The sequence below is a fragment of the Spermophilus citellus genome, assembly GCF_964194105.1.
Source record: "Spermophilus citellus genome assembly, chromosome: 4".
Lineage (NCBI taxonomy): Eukaryota > Metazoa > Chordata > Mammalia > Rodentia > Sciuridae > Spermophilus > Spermophilus citellus.
In genome coordinates, this window is record NC_138185.1 from 178,385,456 (window position 1) to 178,409,322 (window position 23,867).

The following is a 23,867-nucleotide window of genomic DNA, read 5'->3' on the forward strand; positions in this document are numbered from 1 at the left end:
TTTTCTCCTGCTCTAAACAGGGCATTTGACCTTCTGGTCTGTGTTCCCAGGGTTTAGGCGCCAGCTGTGTTCCTGACTCCAGAATAAATCAGACTGCACCGGGCTTGGCTAAGCTAGGGACACATTTCCTGTCGCGGCCCAGGGGAAGCTGTTGGCCTCAAGGACTCTGGTGGGGATTCTGGCGTTTGGGGCACGGGGGCGGAGGAGAAGAGAGGGGAGGGGTCACCCGGTGGGGGGAGCCAGCTGACTAGGGCGGTGACAGCGCTCCAGAGACTCTCGGCGCTCTGGGGCAGGGCAGATCTAAATTGGGAGCAGCGGTGGGCAGAGGGTCTCCACGATGAGGCCGGCTCTCGCCTTGTGTCTCCTCTGTCAGGCATTCTGGCCCAGGCCTGGTGGTGGCGAGCACCCTACCGCCGACCGCGCGGGCTGCTCAGCCTCTGGGGCTTGCTACAGTCTACACCACGCTACCATCAAGCGGCTGGCGGCCGAGGAGGCCTGCAGCCTTCGCGGCGGGTCTCTCAGCACAGTGCATGGTGGTGCTGAGCTGCGTGCAGTGCTCGCGCTCCTAAGGGCAGGCCCCGGGCCTGGAGGAGGCTCCAAAGACCTTCTGTTCTGGGTCGCCTTGGAGCGCAGACGTTCCAACTGCACCTTGGAGAACGAGCCATTGCGGGGTTTCTCCTGGTTGTCCCCTGACTCCGGAGAGTCCGAAAATGACACGCTGCCGTGGGTGAAGGAGCCACAACTCTCTTGTACTGTGCGGAGTTGCGCGGGACTCCAGGCCACCGGTGGGGTGGAGCCCGCGGGCTGGAAGGAGATGCGTTGCCACTCGCGCGCCAACGGCTACCTGTGCAAGTACAAGTTTGAGAGTTTGTGCCCTGCGCCGCGCCCCGGGGCTGCGTCTAATTTGAGCTATCGTGCTCCCTTCCAGATGTACAGCTCCTCTTTGGACTTCAGTCCTCCTGGGACCAAGGTGAGTGCACGCTGCCCGGGGGAGCTCTCCATCTCGGCCACCTGCGTCGAGGAAGAGAATGGCGCTCATTGGGAAGGGCTCCCCACTGGGGCGATGCTCTGTCCCTGCCCAGGGAGGTATCTCCGTGCCGGCAGATGCTCAGAGCTCCCTAACTGCCTAGATGACTTGGGAAACTTTGCCTGTGAATGTGCTGCAGGCTTCCAGTTGGGGAAAGACAGACGCTCTTGTGTGACAAAGTGGGAAGGACAGCCGACCTCTGGGGGAACCACGGGGCTCACCAGGCTCCAGCTGTTCACTGAAGCCAGCCCAGTGCCAAAGAGACCTTCGTCACCTCCAGTCCGTGAGAAGCCAGGAGAGATACCCCATGTCACTGGAAAAGACAGTTCTGCAACATCTGTTTCTGAGATTCTTCAGTGGGGAACAGAGAGCACCATATCGACCCTTCAAATGTCCCCTGGAATCAAGTCAAAGGCCACCATCACCCCATCAGGAAGCGTGACCCCCACGTTTAATTCCACATCTTCCTCTCTCATTCCCCATTCTTTGGACTCCTCATCCACGGTGGTCTTCATACTCGTGAGCATAGCAGTAGTAGTATTGGTGATCTTGACTATGACAGTGCTGGGGCTTTTCAAACTCTGCTTTCACAAGAGCCCTCAGTCCTCATCAAGGAAGGGGCCTTTGGCCCCAGGGAGCAAGGAGACTGATGCTGAGACCCCTACTTTGCGTTCCGGTTCTGCACATTGCACAGACAATGGGGTGAAGGTCAGGAACTCTGGTGTGCTGGACAGAGCAGAGGGCCCCTCGCTGGCAGGGTCCTCCCTTGGCTCTAGCAACACGTAGGGAAACAAGTCATGGACACTCCTTGTGAACATCCTTTCGCCATTTCAAGGAAAAGGGAAAAGATGAACTTACTTGTGGGATGGCGAGTTCTACAGAAATTCCCCCTTTAAATTTCCTCTATGCCACCAAGGAACTCAATCTGAACAGCACACTCCCCATTCCCGGAAGGTGGATGAGGTGGAAGTGCCTTAGTGTGGTACTGGTGGGCAGGGTGGTAGGGGGTGAGGGGGAGAACAGTATTTTCTTATGTTCTGGAGAATTTAGAGAAGTAACAGAACATTTCAAGACACTGGAAGCAAATAGAAAACAATACATTTTTAAAGGTTATTTTTTATCAAAATAGGAAGGAAACCTGTCTATATTGTGCAGCTGAGAACATACTGATTTGAAATTCCCAGTCAAAAATAAAAAATAAAAGATTGTTGATAACCCAGATTCAAATATGTTTGGCTTCCACAAGAAGTAACTATTTAGGAATAATTTAGGAGCATGTTGGGAATTGTAACAAAATTTGGGGTCTGCTGGGAATAGCCACAGGTACCTATTCCTTTTAGATTGATGGGAAAGTCCTTAAGCCCTGTGATAGAACAGATCTTTCAGAGCTGGTAACTTTTCCCTTTGTTCTTTTATCCTTTGATTTCAAAGTCACTGCTACTTGTGTGCTCTGCTATAAATCCACAGTGGAGTGTTTCCAGAGTTTCTGGCTCTGGAAGCAAATTATAGTTGACCACCAATTCAAGTGTTTTCTGTGTGCCCTTGCCCAAGGAAACAAATGATTTGTGTTTTCCCTTTTCAATGTTTGTGCTCTCCAGTGTAATGACCTCTGCAACCAAATCACCTTATCCTAAATATTAGGATGCTGATCCTCACTTCCAATTATGGTGATGTTAATTCTCAATTAAAACGTTAATGCTAAGTATTGATTTGAAATCTTCTGGGTGCATTAAAGCAAAAGTAAACTGGGTTTCTTTCAAAGTTGGGAGATGCTTGTGCACTTTTTAATTCATGGATAAACTTGATTGTCAATTCATTTCCTTTTCTTCTGAATAAGCATGTGCAGTCACAATACATGTTCATCTTGGAATGATTACAATTTAACAAGAGTCTCCCATGACAAAGGCATGGTAAACAGCTTTCCACAGAATTAAGAGTAGAAGGAAGAAATGATAAATTTAAAAAATCTGTCAATAAGTTATGATTTGGTATTATTAGGAAGTAATAAAAATGAAGCATTTCTGTGACAAAAATTAAGACATAATAAAAATTACTATGTAGATGTATCGAGATTTCTGATTCTAGTTTTAAAGTGCTAAGAATTTTAAAGTGCAAAAGGTTAGCTCATGGAGAGAACTAGAGAAACAAGTTCAGTAATGGGGAAAAACAAAAATAGGAAAAAGCTTATGCTATATTTTCACAGAATTATTTTGAAATACTTGAGTGTATAATGTATACAAAGGAGGATGGACCAAAATTAGTAAATTACCAAAAAATAAAATAATCTACTAGAAAATTAAAACAGCTCAATGTATAAGCCCATTATTCTAAATATAAGTCTCTATATTTGGTATTTTAACATTAAAGGAATAAAGTAATAGATAATTTGCTTCATATGCTAAATATGTTTATAAGTAATTACATTTAAGTAAAATCATAAATGAAATAGAATTAGCAACATTTGAAGGAACTTTAAAAATTATCATTTCTTAAGTGAAACTAAAAATTAGATCAATAATGGCTTGCCAAATGTTCCCCAACTCATCAGAGTATGTCTCAGCTCACCTCTGTTTTAGTGTTATAGTTTTCCTCTTTACTACATGAATTCTCAGTAGAGAAGGTAACTATTGAATAGAGCATATAGTGATTGAAAAAATACCTTCATCTGTAACTTAACTGACCCCTAACACACACACACACACACACACACAGACACACACACACACACACATCTTAAAGCTGGATGCTTTTGTATTATTATTTCATACAACAGAGAATGTGTCATTATTTTATAAGGCAACATATGGTATTATGGGTTTTGGGCTCTAAATATTCTTTGTGAAGAATAAATGGGTATCAGTCAATTATTTGGTTATTGTTCCTTATTATTCCTCTTATTAGTATATCAAGAAAACTATTTGTTTTCTTCTTTGATTTCTTGACAGATGGCAATTGCAGACCAAGTGGCACTGAATATCCTTTTATTTCTGGCTCTGAAGTCTTCCCTTAAAATGTTGATTCTGTGGTAGAATACAGCCAGCCAAATATGGTCTCTTGAGCCTATTTGAAGTTAGGGTCAGTGTTCATCCTCTGTATTCCTTCTCTACTATCACTTTTTTTATTATTTATCAATATCTTTGAGGTTCCTGCCTTTCTTGCTCAAAAACTTCTACTCCCACACTCATCATTTAGCTTCCTGTCCACTCATTTCCTTACAATGAAGACTTGGAACCTAATTGATGACCTTTCTCTCTATCCTAAAACCTGTCATCATCTTACACAATTTAAATCCTTTTGCACGACTCCTCCCATGATAATGAATTTCAATTCCTTGACTTCATCATTTCCAGTAACTCACACTTAATTTTTGTCATGTGCTTGAACTGCCTCACAAATTTGGATGGTTGTGAAACTGCTCCACATCTGAAATCACAACACATATGTGCATACGTGTTGAAACACGTGTATGTAATGAATGTTTGCCACTGATTAGAGGTAAACCATTATTGTTTGAACTTTGATATTCTTTCTTTCTTACAGTAATAAGCATGATATCATTTTTTCCTTTATTTCTTTTTGAAATAATTTTGTATTTACAGAAGCTAAAAGTACCATAAAAATAACTCTTTTTTCCCTGAATCATTTAAGAGTAAATTTTCAAACCCATGACTCATAGCCCCTGAATATTTTAATATTTACTTCTAGGTTATCTAATTTGTTGGCATATAATTATTCATAGTATTCACAGCTAGTGATATTCTCTCTTCCATTTTGGATTTTCCTTTTTCCTTTTTTTTTTCTTTTTGATGGGGAGGCATTAGTAGTCAATCTAACTAAAAGTCCATTCATTCTGTTGATCTTTTTGAAAAATCAATCTTGGGTTCATTGATTTCCCTTATATTTCTACTCTATATTTCAAATATTTTATTACTTTGTTTCTTATCCTTGTTTTGGATTTACTTTGTCCTTCTTTTACTAGTTTCTTGAGAGTAGAAAATTGGGTTATTGATTTGAGATCTTTCTGTTCCAATATATGAATTTTCAGTATGTCTCTCTGGGCACTTCTTCAGTGACATTCAACAAGTTTGATCACATCATGTTATCATTTTTCATTCATCTCAAAGTATTTTTTAAATTTCCCTTGTGTTTTTTTTCCTTCAATACACTGGTTATTTAGGATGATGTTGCTTAATTTTCACATATTTACAAATTTCCCTAAATTCCTGCTGTATTATTTTAATATAATTCCATCATGAGTTAGAAAACATAATTTATATGGTTCCAATCCTTTTACATTTATTGAGTCTTATTTTATGGTCTTCCCCTAACTTGTGTATTATGAAAAATATATAAGTGATCAAGAAGAATTTTGTGTTCTGATATTGTTTGGTAGAGTGGTTTACAGAAATCAAATATATACGATATATTTATTATATGTTCTACACATTAAATATTATATAGTTTATATATTATATAAAATAGATATTATATATTTTATATATTAAATATTATCAATTATTATATATAATTTTTGCTCATATAATCTTCTTCATTGTGTTGTTATAGGCAATGAAGTTATGTATTTATACAACATAATGTCATTATCATAGTTTTGGGGTTGTTGTATTATGCAAATATCTTTTAAATCAGGTAAGAGAAGAAATGGTGTTGCAAGCAAAAAAAAATTCATAATGTCTTTTATATTCATTTGTACCTTAACCAATGCTCTATATTTCTTTGTGCACATTTGTTACTGGCTGGTGTCCTTTCATATCACTCCAAAGGACATGTGTTAATATTTCTGTAGGTCATATCTACTAGTGATAATTCAATTCTTTAAATGTCTTAAATTTTTAAAATATCTTAACTTTTAAATGTCTTAATTTCTTTTTTAATTTAGAAGTGTAGAATTAGAACTTCTGCTTCATAATCTTTTCCTCTTTACACTTTTCCTATGTCATCTCACTGCATCATAGTTCCTAATAAATGTCAGGTATTCATTTTATTGAGGATTCTTTCTCTGTTACTGTTTTAAACTTTTTCCTATGATTGCTTTCTTGTTTCTCTGCAAGGATCATATGGTTATGTCAAAATCTAGCTGTTTTAAATGATGTATGGCATCTATGTAAATCTGTTTCTTGATAGCCACATGTAGTGTATTGTTCCTGCTGTTTGTTCAATTACTTTCTTTGATTGATTCTAAAATATCCATATTTTCCATCAATCCCTGAATTACCTCCTAACTATGTTCAAGTAGCTTAGTGATAAGCTTACCACTAAATAGAAACTTCTCTTAATTATTAGATCAATAACTTCCCCATCTTTAATGGAGGGACTCTAGGTGTACGTCGGAGCAGGACTTCAATACTCAGGAGATTTACAATCCTGTCCTGGACTTCACTTCATAATTTTGTAGGGCCTTAATCCCACCCAGAGTTGAGAAATTTGGGCCTTCTTAGATCTTTCCTGGGCATTTCAAAGTTTTTCATGTGCCTTATGAGAGTCCCAGGAATATGTTGAGACTTTCCAAAGCCCCTTATAGACATCTCTTTCTTCAGATCTTTAGTTTTGTCCAGCCTCTTGTTTGCTACAAATGTTTTCCTATGGCTGCTGTAACAAACTGGCAGGAGCTGTTGTTTTAATTCTGTTTAAAATAATCAAACTTATTCTCTCACAATTCTAAGGGGTAGAAATCAGTAACCAAGCTATCAGCACAGCCATGTTCCCTTGCAAATCTCTTAAGAAATAATCACTGTTTCCTGATAGCATCTGGTGGGCAAAGGCAATCATTGGTGCTCCTCAGCTTGCAGCTGTATTACTGTTATTTCTTCCTGTGTTGTCCTAAGACTTTACTTCTATGTATGCACCTGTGTCCAAATTTCTCTCTTTTTATAAGGACGTCAATAATTTGATTTAAGCTCCATCCCAATTCAGTATGATGTTATTTTTTTAACTTGATTATGCCTGTAAAGACCTATTTCCAAATAAGGTCACAATCAGATACTGAGGGCTAGAATTTAAACATATGTTTTGGGTTAGCAATTCAACGCACATGTACACTATTATATTTTTCTCTTTATGCTTCCCTAATCCATTACATCTCAAGCTACTGTGCTGAGTTTCTCTTTTCTTTTGGTCAGCTGCTATGTTAATCAATTGCCACTTACTATTTTGAACGAATACCTTGAGAATAGAGTTTTTCCCACTGAGTAAACTGTGAGGTGTATCAAATAATGATCCCTGTGAATGGGCATCTTAAGAGACAGGTCAGAAGGTGATAATTCTGGATGGATGGGACTCTTTGAAAACTCTAAACTATTCTGCCCCTTCCACTTACTGACAGGCTAGTGGTTTCCCCAGCTACTTTATTTGCAAAGCTGCTGATTTTAAGGCTTTCTGCAGTCCTGGAGAGTGGAGATTAAGAATAGAGCATATTAAAATGTCACAGAGCTCACTCCTCTTACCAAGATCCAGCTATTTTTAATAAACACTTCTCAGGCTATGGTGAACCATTGGTTAACTTCAAGACTTCTCAAAAAATATCATTTTGGCATCCAACTCCCTGGTTCCACATTGTTTTTAAGGAGAAGCAAATTTTCAGAAAAACATTTTACCTCCTGAAAGTTTCACCCATGTGTTGCTTTTAGGTATCATATCTCTTTAGTGTTCTTTAATCTGGATGAGTTTCCTCATCTTTCCTTGTCTTTTATGAAATCAACAGTTTTAAAGACTATATGCTAGCTATTTCTGTAGAAAGTTCCTAAAGAAGTGTTTGTTTCTTCATTCATGTTATGCATCTTGGACTGGAATATTATAGAGGTGGTACTTTATTTCCCTGCTTCTTAGAAGTTGACATGTGATTCAAATTTTACATTATTTATATTAACTTTCATCACTGAATTAAGGTGGTGTCTATCAGATTTCACCATAAATTCTTTCTTTGTAATTATTTTGTAGGGAGACAATTTTTTACTACATAAATTTCCTGCTCCTCATGAAACTTTCAATATTTTGCTTATTTTTATCATTATATTCATATATTTCTACTTTATTCAATAAACTACTATAATATTTATGTTAATGTTCAGTTTCCTCAGATTTGGGCAGGGTGATCCTCTTCAGGTTCTCTCCTGTGTCCCAACAGGTCCCGAACATTCTTTGAGTACTTTTTTGTTTTCTAAAACAAAAAGAAAGACTTATTTTGTACCTTCCCTGCTCAAGTTTAAGAAGCTCTAGTTAATTTCAGAAGAAAATGGTAATCAGAAAATATGATTTGGGTACTAGGTATATTCATTGTTTCTAGATTATTGTTCCCAAGAGTATCCTTAGAAAGTGGATTTCAGGATGTATGCATGTGTTCATGTATGTATGTCTATATGTGTGTGCATAAATACACATATGTACATGCCTATTTATATATGTATATGTATGTGTGTATATATATATACACACACACACATTCACTAACATCTATATTTAATTATATACTTAGCTGTCTACACATACTGAAAACCATACTATTACTAATATCTCTAACTCAAATCTAACACCACAGGGTTCAGATTTCCTATCCCACTTGGTCTCTTTTCTCTCTGTTTGGCTGCCTTCTCTTGAAGATATCATCTTCCTACCACTTGAGCTCTGATCCCACATTATAGTCTGTGGTCTCTAGTATCGCCTACATAAAAGACCTCGCTTACCAAAATTTATCCTTGTGCTATATATATATATATATATATATATATATATATATATATATCTACTTAAAAAAAAGGTCTCTTGTTAAACTCTGTTTACTACAACCTTCTTCCTTCTTTTCATCTGCTAAATCCTCATTCATCTTTCAGGACCAAATAGAACATCATTTTTACCTGAAAGGAGTCTCCAAAGACTCAACTCCAGGATAGGACCTAATGGTCTCACATTTACATCGGATCATCTCAGTGCTCAGCACACAAATGTTGTTGTCATTTTTAAATGGATGTTTTAATCATCCTACTTCTTAACTTTTATCTCAGATTTCTAATATTTATTTTAAAAGATTAAATGCATATCCTTTTCCACCTTAAATGTAATGGAAAATACAACATGTCTTACTATAGGTTAATGGTTTGTTTTTTGTCATAGCAACTGGAAGAAGTTTTTTTAAAATTAATGATCCTAGTATCTGTCTACTGACAAAAGAAAAAAATCTCATCAATATTAAGTTAAAAATAAAATCTTGTTTTGGGTGGATATTTGTCAAAATGTAACTTATTAGATGAAATAGCTCCACTTACGTGTGAACTTCTTTTAGTTGCCTAGAGGTATATTTAGCAACTAATTCACATTAGAGGACATGATGTGAGGTTGTACTGCTCAGTTCATATTTTATAGGAACATTACTGATATTTCTTCCCAGCCAAACTGAGTGTTTATTAATTCATAACAAGAAATTATCAGACCAGAAGTATAAAATGTCTTTGAGTGTGCTGATATATAGCATACATAACTATTCTTAATTCATATATATGCAATATATTGATAAGTTATAGATATTAGAAAATTCATAGAATAAAGATAAAAATAACTAAAATATTTTGTTTCATTTCAGCACAATATATTTTTCACTATAATATTCACAATGATTAAAAATAGTTCAATACCTTTTTTAGCAGCTTTACTGAGGCTAATTTGAGATAAATGAAGTATGCAACTGTGAAGTCACTATTTGACATTTTTTACTTATTTATAAACATGTGAAACCATCGTTATAATCAAGAGGATAGATGTATGGTGCTTAGAAGCTTCCTCATTAGTAAAAAAAAAAATAAACAAAAAACAACAACAACAAAAAAAAAAAACAAAGTCTTTCTTCCAGCTTCAGAACTCCCATATCATTAAGCAACCACTGGTATGTTTTGTACCATTATTAGCATTTTCTGGAATTTTATGTAAATCAAATCATACAGTATGTATTCGTTTTCTGTCTAGCTTCTTCCACTCAGCATAATGATTTTGAGATTTACTTATGCTTTATGTCCATTCCTTTTATTGGAGATATGATTTTTAAATGTTGGTAAGAATGTTCACCTCTGTATTTATGAGGGATGCTATTTTATAATTCTCCTTTCTTATAATGACTTTGCTTGGTTTTGATATAAAAGTAGTATTGGCCTCCTAAAATGAGAAGTAAATATTCCCTTCTTTTCAGTTTCTGGAAGATCTTGCATAAAATTGATGTTATTATAACTTTGTATGATGTGATAATTCACTAGTGAAACCATCAGGGCCTAATGTTTTCTTTGATCTACATATCCAGTTTCTTAAAAAAAAAAAAAAGCCTGAATTCTTTCTCAGGTTATCTATTTCTTTTAGACAGAGTTTTGATAGTGTGTTTTACTCAAGTCCATCTCAATCAGGTTGTTGAATTTACAGACATGAAGTTGTTCAGAATATTCCTTCATTGTCCCTTTTAAAATCTGTAGACTGTAGCAAAATCATTTTTTTTTCTTTCTTGATATTGGTAATGTGTGTTTTCTTTCTGATCAGCAGGGCTAGGGATTTATGAAGATTCTTTATCTCCAAGAAGTAGCTTTGGGTTTCACTGGTCTTCTCTTTTTTTTCAGTGTTATATTTCATTGATTTATGTTTGATTCTTTTTCTTCTATATACTTCATCTGCTACCCCTTTTCTACTTTCTGGTGGAAGAAGCTATGGTCTTTGATTTTAGATCTTCCCTCTTTTCTAATACAAACATTTGATGCTACAATTTTCCAAGTACTCGCTTAATTGTAACTATATATTTTACATGTTCACTTACATTTTTTTATTCAAAATACTTTCTCTTTTAACCCATGGGTTATTTAAAAGTATATTAGTTAATTTTGAAGTTCTTGAGGATTTTCAAGATATCGTCCATTATTAAGGTTATCTAGGTTAATTACTAACTTAATTCTCTTGTGGTCCGGGAATATACACTATATGACTTGAATTCTTGTACAGTTATTGAAACTTGCTTTAGATTCCCAGAATATAATCTATCTTGTAAATGTTCTGTGTACACCTGAAAAGGTTTATTTTATGGGGTTGGGTATGTTGAGTTGAGTTGGTGGATAGTATGGTTCAAGTTTTGTATTTTCTTGTTGAGAGAGGGATGTTGACCAGAAGTGTAAACTATTTAGTCTATTTCTTCTTGTATTTCTGTAGTTTTTTTTTCTACTTATTTTGAAGCTCTGTTATTAAGCTTATAAACAATCAAGACACTATGTTCTTTTAAGATTAGATTCTTTATTATTTTGAGATGACTTTTTGTCCTTGGTAACATACCTGGTTCTGAAAGTACTGGTCTATCTTTTTATAAGTGTCAGCATAGTAAGTCTTTTTTCATCCTTTAACTATTTGTGTCTCTTTATTTAAAGTAGATTTATTGAAGGCAGCGTGTAGTCGAGTTTGGCTTTTTTATCTACTCTTACTCTCTAATGTTTAATTGAGGCATAAATACCATTCCTGGCATTGCATATAATCTGAGCACTTTTATTTCTCATCCTTTTTGGGTGTTTTTTCCCCAAGTTCAAATAGTTTCCTCGAGCCCATGAACTAATCAACCAGCAACTGAATAGTCATAGAATTCATGTTATTTGTTTCCCATCTCTTAGGGATTACTGTTCCTCATTTCCTTATATCCAATATCTTATTTATTCATATATTTTATCCAGTTTTTTATTTGTTTTTGGCAGAAAGTATACCAGGTCCATTATTTCAACTTGGTAAACAATGGGAGTTTGTTTCATTATATTTAAAATAACAATACAACTTAATAAGAAAACTTGCTAATAATAGTGAGCAGTTATGTTGTACAAGGTACTCATTTGGGGACCTTATATGCTGTATCTTAGCTTATCCTCCCAATAACTCTGAGGCAAGCACCACAACAATCCATATTTTACCACTAGACAGTTTCATAATCATTTAACAGATAGTATTCTAAAAAACTAGAATATAAATATAAAAACTATATTATTATGCTGGTGAACATCAAAACAGATGAAAATAAATTTTAAAACATATAACTTGTGTTTTACAAAGTTCTAGTTAAACGAGTTTGGAGTTTTAAATTATACTTTAAACATTTCTTCTATAAGAATAATTCTTAAGATAGGCAACAATTTTAATTACCTAAAATACACTAAGAATTATTCCTAAGAAAACCAAAAGTCTCTGTGTTTGTTCAATTATTTTATAGCTAATAATTTAATTATGAAATAAACCTTTATCTGTATAATAGTTTAAAAGATTGTATTAGCCATTTTCCTAGTAAAAATGAAATAAAATAACAGAGAAATAGCAGTCAATGGCCCTAAAACCACATTTCTTAGAACTCTATTTTTTTTTCTTCTTCTTCTTCACTCCGTTTCCTTGCTTTTGCTGGGTGGTAGAGAGAATATTAAAACACATAATAACACCAACTGTTATGTACCTGAAAACTTTTAGTATCTTCCTGCTAATCTGTGAATAGGATTCTGAGGGCAAATTTTTTTTTATGTTACCAGAGTTATTAGTAAGGATTTGGGTCCCTGAAGGGACCACTCTGTCTGCTGCAAATCAAAAACATGTTTACAGATTTGCTTTTCAAACCCCAATATCCAGAATTGTGCCTGGCCCACAGTCGTTGCTCATTAATTATTTCATTATTGACTTATGATAAATGAATATATAAAGCAACTCTTAGAACTTAATAATTTAAATATTAAATATATTGGGAGTTGCAAGTGTATTTTAGGTTTCCTTAAGTAGTTTATTAAATTCTTTCAAGAATCTCTATTTTCTATTAGTCCCTTTTCATTTATTAGAGAAATAACCTTTTTTAAATTATATATAAGAAGTGATTCATGTTCTATTTGCTGACAATGGATATTACAGAAACATATGTTACTAGGAGTTACTTGGATTGTTACATAGTCCTGCCCTGTATACCACCCTATATAATCCTAGATATTGGCATGGAGTACTTTCCAACATTTTATTGTGAAAGTTTTAAAAACTATAAAAAAAAGTTGAAAGAACCATCATCTACCTTTGCCAGTTGGTACAGACATTATGACTTTTCATCCCTAAATTTATTAGAAAGCATTTCTTGGTAATAGTGTTATTATTCTACAGAAGTACAATATTATTATCACAGCTAAGACAAATAACAATATGTCAATAATATCATCTAATATGTTCATTATATGAAATTTCTCCAGTAGAAAATGGTCCCCCAAAACATATTTTGTGGCTATTTTTCCCCAATCCAATATGCAGTCAAGTTTCATGATTTCTATGTGGTTATTAAAAATCTTTAGTATCTTTTAATTCAGCATAATCTTTTAGCCTCTTAGGTTTGTTTGTTTTATATGATATTGATTATTTATACAGAGTCCAGGACAACTGACTTAAAGAATGTCCTATTCTGGATGTGTCTGAGGATTCCTTTATGTTTAGATTTGGGTTCAATATCTTTAGCAAGAGAACTTCATGTTCTGAACAGTTTTTTTAATATTTATTTTTTAGTTGGACACAATACCTTTATTTTATTTATTTATTTTTATGTGGTGCTGAGGATTGAACCCAGGGCCTTGCACATGCTAGGAGAGCGCTCCACCACTGAGCCATAATCCCAGCCCTGAACGTTTTTTATAGTATGAAGTTTACCTATGTTGAATTACCCACACCAGTGCTCAAAGTCACAAATTTGAGCACTTGGTCACCAGGCATCTCCACTGTGAAAGAACATTTTTGTTTTCTGTTGGTAAGCAATTTGTTAGAATGATATCCTGAGGCTTGTGGATATGCTGAATTCTAACAAACTTTGGCTCAAAGGACTTGGTACCTACTGTGATCCTTGCCTGTATTTGTTAGTAACATTTTCAAACTAGTGATTTTTCTCATTGTTATTCATTCTACAATGTGATAAAGTTAGCTTTTGGACCTCTTGCTTTTAAACATCTTAACTGCAGAACTGCATTGTGGATAATCATCTACATAATTATAAGCTGGTAGGTGTGAAGGTTTTACTCTTGTCAGACAGATTTCAATTTTAAGCTAGAATTCCTAAAAGACTAAAAGGGATTTTCCTCTGTGTGTGTGTGTGTGTGTGTGTGTGTGTGTGTGTGTGTTATTAATAAACCCACCTTCAGAGCTACTAAATTTGTTTTTGCGGGTTGGGCTTTGTAATCTCGCTTTATAGATATGTTTTAACCTCCACCCCCAGGTAATTCTGATGATAAACCAAATTTCACAATCATTTCATGCAATTACATATACCTAAAGACAAAAGTCTGATATTCTCTCTGTTCTCTAGATCCGCAGTGTCTGCAGCACAGCATCGCTTACTCAATGTGTAGAAACAGTTCCATTTTAGCAAGTCTAGGAGTGTTGAGCGTCCTTACCATAGCCATGTCCTTTAGCAATGTGACTGTAGTCTTTTATTTTTCCACTCCTTTGTCACTTTTGTTTATCAAGAGTAGGATGAGGAAGTATGAAAATTTTGTGTTTTTTATGCCTATTAATCCTATAAAGCTATGTAAACTGGTGGTCAGAGAGGTGATAATGACATGGGACTCAGTAAAAAGTATATTGCACTGGTTAAGCTCTCTCTCTGCTGGGAGAAATTTTGAGATATTAATAGGAATTTTCTCTTTACTAACCATTTCTCTGGGGACCTCTTTCCTTCACTGAGTCAATTATATTTATATCCCCCAAAGAGTCTATTTATGTAAGAGCAAAGAGTCAATTGTTGGTCTTGAATTACAAAATATGTTTTTTCTATTCATAGTATAAGATAAAATCCTGAAAGCCAAGGCCCATTTTTTTCTGATTTTTTTTCTTTCTCCATAAAATAAAACACAGATACAGAAAGTTGCACAGAACAAATACATAGCTTAGTGAATAATTGTCAAGGAATACCTTTATAATCATCATCTGAGTCAAGAAATGAACCTTTGCCAGCTGCCCCTGAAGGCTTTCCCTGAATCCCATCCTAATCATAGACCCTTCCATCTCTCCAAAAGTAGATCCCATCTTGATATTTGTAAGAGTTATTCTCTTGTATTATTTACAGTTATATATCCCAAGCACACACTGCCTTATACTATAGTTCAATCTTATAAAATTTTTGCTCTTTTTATTTTTAATTTTAAAATTTTGATTTTGAAATCATTTCAAACATATAAAAATGTTTAAGAAATTAGAAGGATGCCTAAATGCCCAATACTTACAAGCTTCATAAATGTTAACATAGTTCCAGATAACCACAGTACTATTATCAAATCAGGAAGTTAACATGTATATAACACTATGACCAAATACATAATATGTAAATTTTCTCAATTTCCCATTAAGGGCAGTTCCACAAGGGTGCCAAGATCATACAATGGGAAAGGGTAGCTTATTCAATTTATGGTATTTGGATATTCATTTTCACAACCAAAAGAATGAAATTGGAGCCTTTTGTCCCACCATATATAAAGAATAACTCAAAATGGATTTAAAAACTGAAAATAAGATCTGAAGCTATATGATTCCTAGAAGAAAACATATGGGAAAGGATTCTTGATCTCGGTCTTGGCAGTGTTCTTGGACATGACACCAAAAACACAATAAATGGCTAAGTGGGACTATATCAAACTAGCAATTTGTACAGAGCAAAGAAAACCATCAGAGTGAAAAGGCAACCTACAGAATAGGAAAAAAAATTGCAAACCATATATCTGGAAGGAATTAATTTCATATATATATATATATATATATATATATATATATATATACACACACACACACACACACACACACACACACTCACACACACAATGGAACTCTTAAAACTCAACAAATACACAGATTAAAAACTGAACAAAGGATGAGAATAGACATTCCTCCAATGAAGATATATAAATGATCAACAAGGATATGAAAAATAAATATTTACCATCACTATTCAAAAAAACAATGCCAATGAAATCCACAATAAAATATCAACCACATCTGTTATGATGGCTGTTATTGATAAAAAGGTAAATGTTGGTAAGGCTGTGGAAAAACTGGAACTCTTTGTACACTGTTGATGGGAATGTAAAGTGTTACAACCATTATGGAAAACAATGTGGGAATTCCTCAAAAAATTTTTTAAAAAAGTAGTACCATGTGAACCTATCTCACTTCTGGGTATATACCCAACAGAATTAAAAACAGGGCCTTCAGTTATCTGAATTATCATGTTAATTGCAGCATTATTCACTTGAGTCAAAATATAGAAACAACCCAAATGCTTATATACATGCAATGGAATATTATTGTGCTTTAACAAAGAAGGAAATTGCACAATTTGAGATAATGTGGATGGACTTAGAAAACACGATAAATGAAATAACTTACAAACAGAAAGACAAATACTGAATGTTTACTCTTAGAAGTGGCATCTGAAAGAATCCAAGGTATAGAAGACAATACAATGGTGGCTTCCAAGGAATAGGGGTGTTGTTCAATAGGTATAGAATTATAGTTATACAAGATAAGTTTCAGAGATTTGCTGTATGCTTTTATAGTTAACAATAAGATATTATATGCTTAAAAATTTATTAACAGAGTAGATCTCATGCTAATTGTTCTTACCACACACCAAAACAAACAAACAAAAAAGTCCAATAAACAAACAAGAAACCTATAAAGAATCACAAAGAAACTTTAGTGGAGTGATAGATATATGTATTACCTGGATGGTGAGGATTGTAACATGAGTACATTCATACATACAAGCTCACCAAATTGTATACATTAGTTATATGTGACTTTCATACCAATCATTCCTTATTAAAACTGGTAGGGAAATCTGGGAGCAATGACATATGCCTGTAATCCCAGCAATTTAGGATGTTAAGGTAGGAGGATTGCAAGTTCAAGGCCAACCTCAGCAATTTAGCAAGACCTTGTCTCAAAATAAAAAAATAAAAGAGGACTAGGAATGTAGATCAGAGATAAAGCACTCCTGGGTTAATTCCCAGTACCCCAAAGAAAACTAAGGGGGAAAGAGAAGAGTTTCTATTTTACATCATTATTTCTATGTTAGTTACTTGGATTTCTATATAAAAAAAAACTTTTCTTGTATTTCATTTACTCTTTTATTAATTTCTATCACTATGGATTTATAGATTCCTATTTTGTGGGATCTACCCACAACAAACATATTAACTCATTGTCTGCTGCTGTGTTGAATTATTTGAGGCTTTATAAAGAAAAGAAGACTATTCAGTTCAGTTTTAGAGGTTAAAATTCTGAAATCATGTGGCCTTATCAGTTCAGCCTCTGATGAGGACCCCCTTGACTGACATATTGAGACAATATGGCAAATGGCATCATGGCAGGTACATATGTAAGAGGGAGAGATTATGTGCAAGACAGGAATCCAGAGAGTGATTCAGGAACCGGGTTTTCTCCTTTAAAATAACCCACTCTTGTGAGAAACAACTCATGTCACAAAATGAGACCAACATTCATCCCTTTAAAAGACAGAACCACAGTGACCTGACCCCTTCCAGTAGTCACCTCCTCTTAAAAGTTTCATCACTTCTGGCATTGACACACTGGGAATAAGACTCCAAAGCAGGAGCCTTGGGGACAGATCACAACCAGAGCATAGCAATGATTATTTATTTTATTGCCTAGAGAGTTTCAGATTTGTCTAATGGAAGTTCTTGTCATCTCCTATTTCCTTCTGAAATATCCACATAATTTTTTGAACACTCTTTTCTTTTTGGTGCAAGATATCCCAAACTCATATTGCACGTTCCCTGTCCCTATAGAGCATAAGCTGTTCTTCTAAGGATCCCCAGGAATTTTAGTAGGAGAATAATATTCAAAAACCAGTATCTGTGTATTGGATGTGCTCAGTAGCATTAGGATGTCATTACTTCTAGGCATTTTCAGTTGACAGAGATGAAGATATAGACATATATGGTATATTATAACATAATATTATACATTATTCTTAACTTTCTGTGTATTGTAGAATTGAACAAACAAGTAAATCTAGAATATCATTTTATATATGCATGCATTCATAAATACCTTGTTTTTCATTGTTGGAAAAGAGTTGCAAATAAGAAGTGGAGAGGAAGGCTGTAATGAATTCTGACTGCAGGTTTGAGATTGTGAGTATTAATATGAACTCATGAAATATGTAGAGATAGATATATATGTACACATATGTATGTTTGTGTGTGTATATATATGCCATTTCTGCAGACAAGCTGAAATGTGTATGTATATACATATATATATGATTCTATATAAGTAAGATATATTACATAAATAATTATGCACATAATATCATATAATTATTATAATATATGATAAAGAATATAATTTTAACATGTTACATAGTACATGCTAACACACATCCATATCAATCTCTACATATTCCATGAATTCACACTGAGAGTCACAATCTCAATCTTACATTTAGAATTCATTCCAGCTCTTTCCCCTCTTTCCTTATGTGTAACTCCTTCTTCCAACAATAAAAACATGTCATGCACGTATAATGTTATATGTGTGTGTGTGGTGTATATATATATATATATATATATATATATATTGAATTGTATACTGTATATTTACTTATTTGTTAAATTCTAGAATTCATAAAAAGTAGTTTCAGACTTTACATTTGTGGAGTTTGCACAATTCTTTTGAATTCAATTCTTTTGAATTTTATGGCAACATACCATATTCCGAAGTTACTTCGGTAATTCTTCCCCTCTGCTGCTTCATTATTTTCATTTCATCTGTAGTGAAGTTAGCTTCACCTGATTATATTCCGTTTTGGCACCTCCATCCTTATTGGTTTTAATTATCTATTTTTGAGCATATAAAGCATTAAGAGTTAATTATACAAAAAAAATATGTAGGAAGAAGTGTCACTTGCTCCTCCTTTCCTCTGCCTCATTCCCATTCCCACATACTTCCAACCTTAATTTCATTGATTTCTAGTTTATCAGTCATGTGGAGTATTTTCCCCCAAATAAGACGAATAAGTATTTTCTTATTCACTCCTTGTTTCTTTTATGAAATGTGGCATACTGTGGATGCTTTCCTGTTCTTTGCTTGTTTACTTAAAGATACATTTGGAAAACATTTTAGAGCATCAGTTCATAGAGATACTCCTCATTTTTCTCTACAGCTACAGGATATTTCAATAGTCCAGATGTATTGTGTTTTAAGTACACTCAATATATTTTGTTAACTTGATGTTAACTTGATGTTATCTCTTAGTCTATAAATACAGCTGCTTTCATATCTTTGGTTTTCTTACAGTTTGTATATTGAAGAACTTGGGGGCATGTTTCATGAAGAGATTTCCACAGTACGTATTTTGCCAGTTTCATACTCTTGGTGCAGTTCAATATTTTTCTCCATTTCCTGTATATTTTGCAATCTGGCAATTATAGTCAGAAGTATAAACTGGGTTATTTACTATATCTCTGACAAGTGTATAAGTGGTGGTAAGTTTTTCATTGGTAGGTATTAAATTTTTCCTTCCTTCCTTTTTCCCTGACTGTGAGATACAATTGATGTTACATAGTTTAAATATTATATATTAGTTCACTGGGGCCATAGAATTGTCATTTTCTCATAATACTTTGTTTTTATTTGTTAACTGGAAAATTTTATAAAGAGACACTTCTCTTCATCTACTAGTTTGTTATCAAACTGTACATTTCATTTATAGTATATATGCTTGATTATTCTCTTACATTTTTCCTATTTTCATAGTAATGAATGTGTACTCCATCATCCTTATATGGTAATAAATTATCTTCTTAAAACATAAATGTGAATTCATAAAATTAAGCATCTTTGATCAGTTTCACTCCATTGCCCGTTTTGATCCTGTTGAGTCTCAAACTATCCCACCTTTGGCCAGTGGGACTTTCCTAAGTAGACCCCGTGAGTCTTTTTGACGTGACTTTAGTGTTCTTGGATAATTTCTTTGCATCTGGCATTATGAAATGTTTCAGGCTTGTTCCAATTCTTTACTGCCCCAGATCTACGGTTAGCAGCTCTCCAAGTAGCCTTGGTTTATTTTAATAGAAGATGGTATTTCAAGGCTGCAGGGTAGACTCAAAGAATTCTATTACCATAAGAATGGAAATTGTTTCTAGGCCTTTTCCAAGGACACCCTTGAAAAATATAATAATTCCTAAAATAAAATATAATTCTACTTACAAGAGAAAAATGTGTAGAAGTGCAATAGAAGGAAACATTCAGTGTTCTTAAGAGGGCACTTACCCTTGCTTGCCTTCTCCCTGAGCTTGATCCCTTCATAGGGTGGAGAAAATGGTAATAAAACTATTTTCAGATTAGGGGATGATGAACATAAAGGGGATTGGCATGTTGCTTCTCCAGGCATGGCTCAGGAAGACTGTAAATTTCTTAGAGCAACTGTAGCATAACATGGCGCTGATAGTATAGAGTGGTGGTGTGTGAGGGATGCCTCTAGGTGGATGAAACTGAGGGAAGCTTTACCAATTAGTGTGGAAGATAGGCTAAAATTTCTTTTGAAGGTGGCTTTGGGATTTAGAAAACCCTTAGAGTTGGACTTATCATGCTACAGAATTACCTGAATGGAGACCCAACATACAGAAATCAAAAGGGAACTCATTTCCTGAAGCCACTGATGTAGATAGTCAAAAGATGCTGGAGAGCAGATTTTCTATAGTAAGCCAGGTTGGACCACAGATCATGAGACTTGACATCTATCCCCCAGGTAAATAAATTTCCTAGAACTTAATTATCCCTATGGATAATTGAAGAATTGAGAGGAAGAGAATCCCAGAGACCTCTCAATTAGGCAGCATTAAGAAAAATCAGAAGGAAATGAGTTTACCTTGATATGGCAAGATTGAGTTTTCTGTCATCAGCAGGATATCATCAGAATGCAAGACCTGAGACCTATTGCTTAAAAATAAAGAAATTTCTGTTTGTGCATACTTGGGTTGTATTAGTGGCTCACTGTAATGGTTAATCTGAATTGAAAACATGATTGGATTAAGAGATGCCTTAAATTAAGAGGCTTCTGGGTATGTCAATGAGGGTGTTGCTATGAATAATTGGCATGTGGGACAGTGAATGGAAGCAGAGAATCACCTAAATAGGGACAGAACTGTCCAATAGGTTCAAGGCTTGGATAGAACAAAAGTTGTAAGAACAAGGAAGTAGCAGCAGACATAGGCTTGTTTTTTGAGCCCCATTCTTGATTGCTACTGTGATCACCTGAGGACATCAGACTGCAGCTCTTTTACTTTTCCAAAGAAGATTTCACCCAATAAGAGAGCTGGACTGTGCTTCTGCTTCTTGGACTGAGCAGTTCTTGGTTCCTCCATACTCTCCAGCTTCTGGTTGTGTAAGCCAATCTAATAAATTCCCTTTTTATAGTCATGGTTCTTTTCCTCTAGAGAACCCTGAGTAACATACTCACTTAGAAAATACTATGTGTGCTTTTAGTTTCATCTGTAAAATACTGACTCATAAGAATGCTATGAGAAAATGAATATACAGACTTATTCCAGTATCCTGGAGTAGAAATAACCACTCACCAACAATTTCAGTGGCAAATTGAGGGAGGAAGCTATGGGATGTCCGATTATGGTACCACTCAGACCACACTCGTTTCCAGTTTTAGGAAGTCTTGTTAATGTCATAAACTAGTGAACATAATTCACTGTTATTTTGTAAGAAAATAAGTCTACTAGCTTACAGCTTTGAAGAACAGGTCATTTAAATGAATGCAGGGATAGCAAACGTTTCTAAACTGAACACATTTTTATTTTTACCTCCAAGCCCACTAACCTGTCATGTGATATGAGGTGAGATGGGAGTTGGTAGTGTTATTCATTATTTGAAAAAGCCATCCCTTTCAATTTCCACATTTCTTCCTTTTTCAAATGGCAGGACTAAGTGCATATAGTATAGAGTCAAAGGATACAAGATTGATGGATACTTAAATGTGGCCAGAAAGCCTCTTTCTCAAAAATCTGTGATAGGAGCATGTCCTCTAAATGATCTACCTGGATAGGAACAATCTCCCAGAATTACTGTGTCCTAGGGGTCAGTGATTGAGGTTTATTCCCTGGAAAAGCCCCAGAGCTGTAATTGTGGGTACATCACCAGTGTAAGGAGTGTCACTTTGGCAGATGCCATTATTTCCAGTGCACCTGATTGGTTTAAAGTATCCTCTTTACCACTACCCCCTTCATCAACATATGCAGGGAGTTCTTAGAAATATTAAACCACATGAAATCGCTTTAAATTCTTTTTGTAACCTGGCTGAATACAAATGACAAACAACAAAACAACCACAGATTATTCTGACATGTTGTAATAACCACATAGCACTATTTTATAGACCTATAATATTCACATAACAACTTTTTATAGACAAAATATTTTACATGTATTATCTTGTTTTATTTATCTTCACAAAATCCCTGTGAAATTGGGAGAGGGATAAACTATAGATAGTTACAATACCGATGACAGTTCTTCCCAAGCTGGGGCCTTCAGAATTATTAAAGGCTGTAGTCATAGGCATAGGCAGATCAGCAGGTTTTTCTTCATTTTAACAAGATGTCCTCCTCCTTGGAAAGGTATGAAACTAATAAGTTTTATAGGAATTAAAATTTCCATTTCCTATGGCCGAGCCACATTTGACTGAACTTTTCAAGTTTATGTGAAAGCCACGTCAGAGAAAAACTATATTCACATTTCTACTATATTAGACCAGTGACTCAGGAGATATGGACCAATGCCAACACATTGCTATCAGACATTAAAGCCTTCATTTGTACACCATCACACCACCTTTTAAAATTTTAATCATTGAATTTATTTTTAACTTACAAATAATAAGTGTGTATGTTTATGGTTTAAAATGTTATGTTTTGATATATGAATACATTATAGAATGATTAAATCAAACTAAGTAACATACCTATCATCCCACTTATGCTTTTGCGACGAGAGAGTTTAAATTCTACTTCTTTAGAAATTTTGAAATATAGTTTATATTTCTTCTTTCCCCCCCCCCCTATTTTAGTTCTCAGAGTGGGCAGGGGTGTGTTGGCTAACACATCCATTTATGGTCTTCCCACTTACCTCCATCATTTGAGACATATTATTTTTACCTTCAGTTTTCCTCTCTGCTCTGGTCTTCCCTTTGAAATTATACACCCATGAAGTCTGTCCTACCCTAAACCACAAGTACAGAGAGAAATCTCATTACCTCCCTCCTTCCATATATTCTCCACCTCTCTTCCCCAGTCTGGTATCAGGTTAACTTTCCTAATGTACCACTGTAACGTTCAACCTTGAGGCCCAAAAGGTTCCTGGGCCTCCCCAAGGTATGAATCCCAGCTTCCTGAGCATGGCTTATGCCCTTCCTCCCTGCAAGGTTCTACCAGCTTTAGTCCATACTCCTGTCATCTCACTGTCTTTGTGCCAACAACTACCCACTATTTGGGTTTATGGGAGTTTCATGGTTTTATCACATATTCCTTATACCTGAAATACCAGTCACAACCAGCTTGCATGCTGTAATTTGCCCACACTAAAAATCCCAACTCAGCCAGGCTTGGTGGCGCACACTTGCAATCCCAGCAACTCAGGAGGCTGAGGCAGGAGGATCCCTGGTTCAAAACTAGCCTCAGCAACAGTGAGGCACTAAGCAACTCAGTGAGACCCTGTCTCTAAATAAAATACAAAATAGGGCTGGGAGTGTGGCTCATGATTGAGTGCTCCTGAGTTTAATCCCTAGTACCCCCCA

The 23,867-nt window shown here is 35.2% G+C and overlaps 1 protein-coding gene across 1 annotated transcript; it reads left to right on the forward strand.

The window, feature by feature from the left end:
- Window positions 1-242: 242 nt before the first annotated feature.
- CLEC14A (C-type lectin domain containing 14A) lies at window positions 243-3,891 on the forward strand. Its single transcript, XM_081290445.1, has one exon. The coding sequence runs from the start codon at window positions 338-340 to the stop codon at window positions 1,811-1,813; it is 1,476 nt and encodes a 491-aa protein (XP_081146571.1). The 5' UTR covers window positions 243-337; the 3' UTR covers window positions 1,814-3,891.
- The last annotated feature ends 19,976 nt before the right edge of the window (window positions 3,892-23,867 follow it).

Bases quoted from the DNA above. Each gene is read 5' to 3' on its own strand.
- CLEC14A (XM_081290445.1), top strand. From the start codon at position 338: ATGAGGCCGGCTCTCGCCTTGTGTCTCCTCTGTCAGGCATTCTGGCCC.